The 11,803-nt window shown below is 40.0% G+C and overlaps 1 protein-coding gene across 3 annotated transcripts; it reads right to left on the bottom strand.

Moving 5' to 3' along the window:
• Positions 1 to 864: 864 nt before the first annotated feature.
• pdk2a (pyruvate dehydrogenase kinase 2a) lies at positions 865 to 10,567 on the bottom strand. Of its 3 annotated transcripts, none has more exons than XM_080305019.1 (11): positions 10,020 to 10,567; positions 9,216 to 9,357; positions 8,603 to 8,674; positions 8,280 to 8,464; positions 6,780 to 6,911; positions 6,616 to 6,693; positions 6,077 to 6,153; positions 5,889 to 5,987; positions 2,896 to 3,006; positions 2,450 to 2,563; positions 865 to 2,255 (listed from the first exon to the last, which is right to left on the bottom strand). In XM_080305019.1, the coding sequence occupies exons 1-11, from the start codon at positions 10,135 to 10,137 to the stop codon at positions 2,112 to 2,114; spliced, it is 1,272 nt and encodes a 423-aa protein (XP_080161145.1). In that variant the 5' UTR covers positions 10,138 to 10,567; the 3' UTR covers positions 865 to 2,111. The 3 variants fall into 3 exon arrangements, with proteins under 3 accessions (XP_080161145.1, XP_026033861.1, XP_080161146.1); XM_026178076.2 differs by having other exon boundaries at positions 6,780 to 6,869; XM_080305020.1 differs by lacking the exon at positions 6,780 to 6,911.
• Between the last annotated feature and the right edge of the window lie 1,236 nt (positions 10,568 to 11,803).

Below are 11,803 nucleotides of genomic sequence, written 5' to 3'. Positions count from 1 at the left end.
ATGAAAAGTTTAATTTTTGGTTTCTACAAATATGACCACTGACCTTGAGGTCGTGGTCACTCAAATTAAAACACATGCAAGATTTGTATGAATTTTAAAATCCAACATTGCCTCGTCCTTGAGTTATCGAATTCAAAAGCTTGGATGTCCATGCTGCCCCATCAGCCTTTTACAGCTTAAGGGGTAAAAAAGTCAGTTTTTGACTCTAGAATTTAGAACAAGCATCTCTAAGTGACCTTTAAAGCACAGCCATTACTGAACATGTTAAATGTATACTGCCTCTCACCCTCTTGAAAAAGAAAGCGAGCAGAAGCCAGCTATTATTAGAACTCCCTTTAGGCTTTTATCCTTTGGCTGCATGAGTCTCACACTCCCCACATATCCAGCAACCACAAGCCCACATCTTAGTCCGTTTACTCGAACATGACCTCTGTCTTATTGGGCTCCGAGCCGAGAGCTACTAAACCAGTGTGTTCCTTCTTGTCACTTCCCGGCAAAATAGTGGTGTAACTCTTTGTACCCCGAGGCAGTGAAAGCAGCTGAGTGGAAATAACTAGACGTAAAGTCCTGATCGGTCACGTACGTGGTGAGATTTCTTTGGCGCATGAGGGTCACGTGGTGGAATGTCTACAGGGTAGAGTTACTGAACTTGACCTCATCTCCATCTTTAGAGGAGACCCGGTGACACCGGGCGGCAAAACTCTACTTTTGTTTCTTTCCCTAATCACTTCTCCTTTCATCCCCCACAGCTGTAATCAGCTGCACCCTAGGGACCATCCACTGATTGATATAATCACTTCTGTACGCTTAATTAACCGACTGCAGATGACATTAAAATTAAAAAATAGAACAGAAGAGTAACACTTTAAACTGTTTGCTGTTTTATTGTCATTTGGATCGCATTTACAGTATTTACAATATTTTCAGCTGCAAAAAAGTGTAGCTATAAAAACAATTCTGTACATACTGTATGATTAAGATGGATTTAAATCATTTAAAAAAAAAAAAAAAAAAAAAAAAACAACACACACACACACACAACAACAACAACAAAACATAACTGTTCATATGCAACAGGGCATTTTGTTCTCATATGGCACATTACAACAAAAGATCTGCCCCTGCCTTGCTGGATCACAAGATGGTAGAGAGTTTAAACACGACATCCGATGAAGTTTAATAACAATTGCCTCCATTGAACTGTCACAAAGCATTAAACCACCCACCAAGGCAGGCAAACGATACTGTAGCTTACTGTTGTACGTCAGAGAGAACTGTGTGTCCTGTAGATTATATCATGTACTGTTCTTTTCACTGCAATTAATGCAAAACAACACCCAGAAAGAGAGTGGATTACATTTAGCCTGGTCCACAAAAAACTGATGTTAGTGGGAATACTGCGATTACATTTTTTTTTAAAGAAAAAAGAAATGCATGCACAAAACTTGCTCAGAGTCAAACATTTGTTCAAATTTACACACGAAACAGCATTACAGTACAGCAGAAATGTAACAATGTGCAACACCAGTATTAGTTTAAATACTTCAAGTATTCGAATAAAGTGATCCTTTGGGTGAAATTGCTGTGATAAGGCTGAACAACAGGCGCTTCCTGTTAACTGAACACCTCCACATGTCCCTTATTAAACAGCTGTAAAGACTTTTAATAGAAAAGTCTTCAACAGCATTACTGTATGAAATCAGTCATAATCTACGTTTTTAAAATCACCCGCAACATGCTGCATTATCCCCGGCCGCCCGTCTCTTCCTCGAGGACGTCACCTCACACTCTCGACCGATACCGAGTGTAGTTCAGCAACACTGGAGCGACTTCACCAAAGTCTGAGAGGTGATTGTAATGCATTTCCTGTTAGTAGCCATTTCTGATGTGTGCATTTTCTCATGAAAAGGATAACGGATGCAGAAAGCATTAACGAGCTACTGCTAAAAAAAACAGGCTGAAATTAAAAAGGCTACTTATGCCTGCTCTAGTCTGAAGAGGATTCTCAGAGTGAAAAAAAACAAAGTCTGGTTCCCATCTTGTTGGCAGAAGATGACACGGGATATGAAGACGTATTCTGGAGGCTTCATTGTACTGCCCAGAAGAGGTTTTCACTTGGTCACCTTATAGCTGCTCAGATCTAGCGGCTCTTTGCTGGGTACACACCAGTCGTCAGCCTCTTGGCTCATTTTGTAGTTCTTCAGAGCAGTTTTGTTGTACACTGGCAGCCTTTCGATGGAGTCTGTGGACAGCGCCTGGAGGGACAAGACGACAGGATGTAATTACAAATGTCCTGTCTTACCTACACCAGTTCCACAGGTCTGCAGAGTCGGTTTTGTGTTTAACAAAAGGCATGGCACAGGGCAGCTTCTATTTGTTATGCGCTCCAGACTTTCAAACTGCCGGCTTCTTGTCACAGTTTCATGCATGATCACCCTGCCTGGCTCACCTTCAAGTAGATGACAGCGTCTGTGCCATAGCCCTCCATGGAGTAGAGCTGCAAGTCCCCCTGGAAGTACTTGGCGTAGAGACGAGAAATGGGCAGACCGTAGCCGAAGCCAGCCTGTACAGAGAGACGAGGGAGATCAAGGGTTTAAGAAGGCTTTGTTCTGTCACACTGAAAGCAGCACTGCTCATCCATGGAACAAACAGATCTTTTGTCAAGTTTGTATTGTGACTGAAGGTCAATGGCTTTTTCAGAAAAACAACAATATTAGTCCAGTGCTTCAAACTTTAAATGACTAAGTAAGCAACAAAACGCTTGGAGGCTATAAAGAAAGGCAACCAAAGAGAATGTGGTGCTCATAACGGCACCCCTTAGACCTGCTGAATAAACAGTTTGTTGTTTGTGCAAAGCTGTTAATGATCGACTTCTTAGGCTTTACTTTTACTTACCAGTGGAGGCCGTTTCTGGTCTCCTATTTGTGGAGCCGGAGCAGTAGAGTACATGTAGCTGAAAAGGTTCTCAATCCTACGAAATGGGACACCGCCACCCTTGTCGCTCACCTACAGCACAGCACGGGCAGGGGGTAAAAATAGAGAATGATGTGAGGTGCTTGGACAGAGCTGAAGAGAGACGGGCCTGCCTGTCATGAACACTCGGCTTCAATATAAGGGTGGAAGCCGAGTGTCTTATGTTTGTGTCTAATTTCAAGTGCAGATTCTGCCATTTAATTCACAAACTGTTAAAGACCAATAAGTTTTTGTTTATTATAGTATGTCACTTATAGTCAAGCTAGTCGGGCACAAGAAGCCTCGACAGTGTTTTGTTGACACATGGGCATAAAGTCAAGATTTATAGGCTCTGTGAGTATGAATGCACACAGCCCATGGTGCTAATCTTATCAGAGCTTAGTAGCTCTGCGTGCCAGTAGGCACTGTGCTTAATTGAGGGTGAAGTCATTACATAACATGTTTAGAGAAAGCGCTGGGTGGACATGACAAAAGGAGAGGTAAGTTTAGCTTTGAAATCAGATGCACGCTTTGTACCGTGTGGGATATCCCTGTATTATTAATGCAATAAATACTAAATGGGTGCAACGACAGCAATAAACAGGATCAGTGTGGTGAAATAATTTTGCCTTTACAAGCTTCATTAACCTTGCTTTATATGTGCTTGTTCACAAAAATAAAAACCACCTACGCTCCTGTTGACTCCTACAGGCAATTTAAACCCTTTAATCCAGCTGCTGTTAATATGTTAGAACACTATGGGAGGAAACTCCTTGAAGTAACCTGCATGAATGCATGTAGAACAAGACCAAGTTCACATCAAGGATGTCGTTTGATCTTTCGCTTTCCCACCACATTAAGGATGTTATCTGAATCCAGAGTGGGGCTGAACACAGGTATGCTGTGCAGATTTGAGCACTTTTTAATCATTTAATTTTGAGGTACTGAGTTACTATTAAAAATTTCTGGATTTACCAAATATACCCATAAAATTGGTCCAATTTATGCACCCCTGAAATCACACCATTTCCCCCCCAGTGCCAGTGATCCATTTAGATCATTTTGATCTGAGGTGCCCAATTTTGGGGATCATAGGTGCCGAGACGCCTGCCTTTGCTTGCACCTAAATGACACTTACTCAGAGGTTCCTACCAGACTGGCCCAGTCACCAGTAGTTCACCTGGAAGACGTCCATTTGTCTACACAAACTTAAAAACAACTCGCCATGATGCAGTGAAACTGAAATGTGGGACAAACCAGAAATGGAGATTACTTTTACTTTGAAGGCAAACCCCTGCAACCAAAACATTTCAAAAGGTGCAACTTTTACTCAGAAGTTTTGTGTTGCACGTTTTCAAGCTTCACTGCAGCTCAGAACGTAAATGGCGAGTGTTTGCAAAAAAGTTGACATCAATCTGATGCACGCTCAATCATCCAACCCTGAAAACTAGACTGAAACTAGCACTACTGACTAACAATGGGCTGTGAGGTGAGTTTCTTCATCATTAATATGCAAATTTTCATGCCTTTAGATCAATGACAGTGAGTACCATTTTAACCAAACTTCTCTGCGAGTGGTACTCATGACCATTACCCAATGACAATTGATCAATGGTCATGAAAATTTGCATATTAATGATCAGGAACTGACACCACAGCCCATTGTTAGTCATGGTACTTGTTTCAGTCATCACGCAAATGTGTTGTTTATAAGGTTGGGGAAACGTTTCTCCCACTGAAAACGCTACGTCCAGATGAACAGAATCAACTTTTGGGGCAATCATAAGGAGGCCAAACGCTGGTCAGCTGGTTGGGGAATGCACATTTTACCTGGAGGCCTGGTGTTTTAACCCTTTAAGACCTACCATAGAACCAATTCCACCAGAGCTTATCTTATATTTTTTTTACATGCTGTAGTGCCATTTTTGGGAGTATTTCAAGTTGCTATACATCAATACAACCATTATAGCCTAAGTTTTAATGATATGCATGCATTAAGTGCATAGTAATTACATAAATTGCAAAGAAGTGCAAGGAAAAAAAAAAAAATAAATAAAATTGAAAATCATTTTTGTTTTTTTAACATATATTTCTAGTTAGAGAAATTTAAGAGGCTTATCCCTCAAAACTGTAAATACAAAAAAGTTGCACAAACTAGTTTCCCACCACAGGAAATTTATTTTGAGTGTCTTCATAGTTTTATTTTTGAAATACACCAATTTCTATACACTGCAGGAAAAACGAAAATAAATATTATAGTGCAAATTTGCAAAAAAGCAGCATCTGCATCAAAAGAAACTATTTCCAGCAGTGCAATATGTGTCCTAAGCATCCCAGAAACGACACAGAAAGTCAAACATAACTTTTAACAACACCAGTATAGGCTCATGAGGCCTTGATGGTAAAAAAAAAACTACATTTCTGCGAAAGTGACGTCACTTCCGGTTTCGGGCAGGACATGGCGGACATGTGATAGTTCACGCTAATGGACGTAGGAAGTGTTACAAACAGCTGATCGGATCGGCAAAGCGTTTTTCTGGAATATTATGTTTTTATTGCTGCAAGTGATTTTTATGCAGTTTTTGCAAAGATATGTGTGGAAGGAAACTGTGACCTAGGACAAGCTGATGGCATAAGATGTAAGTACAACTCCTCTGGAATCATATGCAAAAAAAAATTATTGTGCTAGCTCACGTGGTTGCAGAGCTACCGGGATTTAAAAATAGTTAGGCAAAACGGAGCGTGCCCGCTCAGACCGGTTTTAAAGGGTTAAATAGGATTTTTTATTTATTTTTCTTATTATTTCTTTTTAAACTCTGAGCAATCTGTACAATCACCATCTCCAGAATCGAGCAACTGACAACAACCAGTCTACATGGAGGAAAATTGGAGGTCAGGATGAATTGTCCCTTTATTTTTTTAAGATTGCAACTCACCTTAATCGTCAAATCTTCATCCCCAAGAGAGACCATGACTTTAATAGGTGGAAGGTTCCTGCTGCTCTCATGAGTCTCTATCGTGGCCCTCATAGCATTCTATAAATATTTAAGACAATAAAATAAATTTTCAAGATGTTCAGGAATATTGAGTTGAACATGCACATATTCAAAACTGGGTCTCCTACCTTGAAGAGCTCAAACAGCATGTGATAAAGGTGAGATGGCACATAAACAATCGTTACTGGATGATTTGTCTTCTTCACTGCACAGAAGGAAAAAAAAAGAAGTATTTATTCTATCCACTTCATTTACAATTCATTATTCTAACCACTCATGGATGATTTCCATTAGTGGCAATTACTCTGCTGCACTCTGGTTTTACGCTTTGTGAGGATGGAGAGGAAAAGGTCTGTGTGTCAATACTGCCTGATGTGGTCAGCTAGGCCCGCTTAGCCATCAAATCAGACTCTCTGCTATATTTAGAGCCCTCTCGGATCCATCATGCTCTCTTACATAAAACCACTCATACTGTGCATACATACTGGAGGCCCGGGGTCTATTTGTGCTTTACTGAAACCACTTCATTGCACTGCAATGGCTTTTACCCTTGAGGCTGTTTGCATGATTACCTTAAAAGATTTTTCACACCTGGGTAAATTTAACGCTAAAGGGTCAATATGGGCCGCAGGACAGACTTCCAGAATTCCTAAATTCTGTAACTTACGATTCATCTCCTGAAGTATCACATCAGGGGCACAGAGGTAGTACTGATCACAAAGCATCTTGGCACTTCCGAAGGCATCTGTGAATATAAAGGGAGAGCATGTCACCGAAAACAAAAAACAAAGGGACAAACAAAATTCAGATTCAACCATATTGTATATTTACCCTGGACTACATCTCCAACTTTACAGTGAGGATCAATGCTTCCAATGGTGTTTGGGTGAACCGGATTGGTGGTACCGTCAAAAATCAGGGCTGTAGAAATAAGAAAACAGTGAATCTTCTGCAAACGGACCACTGAGATACACGTTTAACTAAAAACTACAAATACTATACACAGCTTGGTTTTGATGCAAAGATAATGAAGAAGTACAACTATTTTCTGTTGTTTTAATAGTGCTACTTATTAATACATATATTAGAAAAAAAACTCAAAGGGGGTCATATTATGTTCATGCCAGCTCTATAATATAACTGTTATACTCTAGTAGATCAGCTTTGCATGATTCACAGCTCAAAATAATCCTTATTTATCTTATTATCAGCCTTGATGCAACCCCTCAGCCCATTTTTTATGAAACATAAATTATATACAGCTTGTATATTATGCGTATCTGGGACACCCATATATCCCCTTTCTTTGATATCATAAAGACTGAAGAAGAGCTGAACTGTGTTGAACACAGTGATTACTTAGAACATATGGTGCCCTTATTATTTGAAACATTGGCTGTGTTTACTATGATCATTTACCACCACAACAGCATATAAATGACAGAAAATGAAAAACACGCATCAAGTCAGACACTTGGGAACACATGCTAAAAATACCACTGAGGAGCACAATATGCTGCTATGAGATGCAGAAACCTGCATACGTGTTAAAAGTGTTTCTCAAGAAGAGTTGTGCAGTTAATAAAGCATAAATGCTTTCCTTTACGCAACAGTGATTTTGAAAATCTAAACTATCAGATCAGTGATATGCATCACCTGTCTTTGTTCCACATGGCTGATGATACCTCCACAAGCTCTCAATAACAAAACAGAAGTCTGAAGAGCATAACATCATGCCAGAGCAACCATCTGCTGTTGACATGGGAGTGTTATCAGCACTTGTCACAGGGACAACAGGCAAAAAGAAGGAAAATGGGGCGTATCAGTCGGAAAAATGTAAAGCCATTCACTCTTTTGCCTAAAACAGAAAAATGTGAGCAATTTTGCTTTCAGAATTCTGCTCCAAATGGGAGGCTTGCGGCACCAAATCCATCCATGTGATGACTCATCAGTACATTTACATCAGCTTGTAATTGTGCAATGAACGCTGCATCATATACAAGCACAGCAGTCGGTGCAGCATTTCTTCTTTTCGGTGCCTAAGTTTGTGTGGAGCCCATTAAGACTGTAATTTGTTTAAAAGCCCACACAGAATGAAATGGTCAAAAGATTAAACACGGCAGAATCAAATTAGATTTTCATAAGCTTTTTCATAACCTGATCAGAAGAAAAGAAATTCTAGCATGTAAACAATTTAAGCTAATTTCTAGCTGGCCATGCTCTTCATGTGATGATTCCCTGACGGCATTCAATGATATCCAACAACAACACACTGACAATAAAGGTACGGTGAATTAAAATAAATAAATAAAAAATTCAAATGTTACTCACTGTGCTGGTTGATGAGCATCCGGATTGAGATGCGGCTCATGTAGAAGCGATCCAGAAAGTACTGGATGTTCTGGTTGGTGGCCACATCCTGGGGGAAGGCCTCTTTGTATTCTATGACACCCTGGGCCATGGTGGGCACCACATCATTGTGTCTGTTTCTGATGGTAACTAAGGTATCAACAAACCTGGGGAGGAATGACAAAGACATCCTGCATCAGGGGTTTGGGCAGTATCACATTGAAAGGGATGAAGGCACTTGGGAGAACACAAAGGTCATGTTTCATTACAAAACATGAAAACACCCATAAGAATGAGAAACTTACTCTCCAAGGACTTTGTGATCATCAGGATTCTTGTCCAGGAACTCAAGGAGCTCCATTAAACTCTGGACATACCTGAAAATATAAGTTAAAACATGTTAACATGTGCTGCAAAATACAAGAGAAACTGCTAAGTCCTCAATTCTTTAAGAAAAACTTTGTTTATGGCACATATACAGATCACAGCCCACTCCTCATAAAGGGAAACAGCAGAAACGGCAGCCTTGAAAACAACAGTCACGTGACATGTGAGGAGAAACTAGGGTAAAGTTCAACTCTAACGTCTCCGCCTCACACTCACCAGCGCAGCCCTAGTTGGAAGGAGTACAGCTTGGTCAGATAGGGGGCTTTGTAATTCTGAGCACGATGGGGGGGGGGGGGGGGGATAAACTGGCAATAAACAAGTCAACAGCTGTGACTGTGACTAGACAGAAGATAAAAGCTGGCATCAAATATGCTTCTTAAAACACTGGAGGCTGACAGACACTAACTGTAATAAGCTGCTCTTTTGTTTTAGAAAATGTTTCTGCTGAATAAATACATTTACAATATAAAAAGCAACTAAATACATTTGATTACTTGGATCATATTAATCAATAAACCCCATTCAACTTACCAGCCCTGCACCATTTTCACAGATGGAGTTGTGAGCAGTTTGTCAGGGAGCAAGTTAATCTCCTTCATGATATTTGAGAGCCTTACTGGAAGCTCCTGCCTCAGAAAAGCAAAGGACGTCTTTTCACAGGCATTAATGGAACCTGAATTGGGGACAAACAGATGTACTGACTAGATGATCCGGAGAAAAATACTCATTCAGAAGTTTTTTTAATGTCTTAAATGTTAGTAAGAAGGACTTTGTGCGAATTTGAGACATTTAGAGAAATTTTTTTTTTGAACTGCTGACTGGAATAAACAACTGTATGCATAACGGTGGGTAATTTTTAAACTAACTTTAATCCAACAAAATTAAAGTCAGATGGATAAAAACAAAACAAAAACAATAACAGCGATAATAATAACAACAACAACAATAATAACAACAATAATAGAAAATTAATATTCGCATGTTAACATCTGTGTCGAGACTTGCAATCCCTTTGCACAAAACGCGTGATAGTCTGCACATCATAAAGTCTTTATTAGCAGTTCATAGTGGTGAGAAAATTAAAAACATATACTATAATGCACACAGTGATAGGCCCACGTCTGACGCAACACTAGCAAAAATGAGCACCATGTTTCTGCAAACACTGCAGAGCAGATGCAGAGCCGTGCAAGCATGCATGGCCACGGGACATTTGGTCACGAAACGGTGGTACATCTGTGGTCACGTCTTCGCAGCTGACGCCACATAGGTCACGTAGCCCCCCATTGTCACAAAAACAAACCAGCAACAACATTAGCGAGGATCAATACTCACCGAAATCGAGAAACTGCTTCATGGAGAGGGGTGAAGGAGAGAATTTCGAGAAATGCTCGATGTGTTGCGGCGCGCTGGCCACGGCGGCGTTTTTCATGATAAACCGAACGAACTTCATTGTTGCTCTGTGAGGTCCCGAGTCTACTCAGAAACAGGTTCCAAAGCTAAGCTACTCCAAACCACTGAAGGTGTTTTCATGCTGTAGTATGAAAACAAGGGAGGCAGCAGCGGAGATGTAGGATTCTCCAGCCAATGGGAGAGTGGGAATTCTAATTTACTCTCCAGGCTGGCCAATCAGAAGAGGAGGAGGCGGGCTTAGTGAGTTTGGGTTCTTCCACTCTAGCAAACTCAGAGGCCCCAACTTTCGAAATTCTTCCTAAATTCTTCCTCAGTTCCCCAAGCTGAACTAATATATAAATAAATTAACACGTTTATCAAGTGGTTTTAGTCATAAAAACGCTAACACAAACACAATAAACAACAATAAACCCTAAACTAATATTAATCCTCTTCTAGAAGCCATGCTTACTGCTTGTTGGCCATCTTTGCAATGCTTACAAGCCCCTGAATAGTATTTTGGGTGGAATCACAAGAATCACCAGTAGGAAGAACCACCATCTTTGTTTGGGGAACCCAGAGAAACTGGAGCTACACCGAAACCATAAATTGCGTAAAATTGAAACAAAATAACCAGCCTGTTCACTTTAAGGCCAATACATAAAAGGTGTGTTTAATGTCAATTTAAAACATTTTAAAAAACCCAAGACTTTATTTTGTATGAAAGCAGAAGTACATGTCTCAACATGTCTCAGGCTTTGCCTCCTGCTGCCATGCAACATACAAAAGTTCATTCAGATTCAGAAGACTTAACTTCTGAATCCCCGAGGGGCAATTGAGAGACTGACCTTGCCGACCATACATACAATACACAAACATCACAATGGGGAAACAGGTCAGGCTAGGTAGCTGGCCGGTCCAGCTACCTAACTTACAAAAGTTAAAACGTGAGCATAGTTAATGTAGTTTTGTTTTTTCATTTGGTTTCAACACCGATTCACCAATTTCATTAATTACTATATTTATTTGCAGCTTACAATTAAGAAGTTCAGAACAGGTATTATGCTACAACTCAAGCACTCTCAGTAAACATGTGAGTCTGAATAGATATGTGCTGGATGTGTTGTTCTGACTAAAGCTAAAGCTGAGACTAAAATAGCATATTTTGTCATTTATCTTACTTGGGATTTACATGTGCACAATATTCCTTGTTTAGTCTAATTCGTATTAACTAAAAGCCTTTTAGTTTAGTTTTACTTAGATATAATAACCTTCAGAACAAGAGCTGACAGTATATGTAGAACATGCAAAGACGCAAAAAAGCCCCATGTAGCCAACCAAAATGCTCAAACCTTTATCAAGAGTATGCAGTACCCAAGCAGAAAATGACCCATTACAAGAGCTTACTTTGATCTGGTGTTATGTAATACATTACTAAGAATTAAAACATTACCCATAACTGTGTTGGTGCACTGGGTAAGTTTTTTTGACATTGTGATTACTGTAATAATTCATGGTTAGCGTTCACTAGTATAGGTTTAATGTAAGTGAGGTCAGAGGAAGTTGTGTGTCTGAAACTTAGCTGCCAGTTTGCTAAAAGTATGACAGACGTGCAGTTCAACTCATCTGGTTTTCACACTTTCAACCTTCATTCAGGATTAAACTGGACTCAACGGCAAACATATTCAGTCTGGTTTGGGCAGCCCTGAACTTTCCCAGTGAATGTG

The sequence above is a fragment of the Astatotilapia calliptera genome, chromosome 8, assembly GCF_964374335.1.
Source record: "Astatotilapia calliptera chromosome 8, fAstCal68.1, whole genome shotgun sequence".
Taxonomy (NCBI): domain Eukaryota; kingdom Metazoa; phylum Chordata; class Actinopteri; order Cichliformes; family Cichlidae; genus Astatotilapia; species Astatotilapia calliptera.
This window is presented reverse-complemented; position numbering and strand designations above follow the sequence as displayed.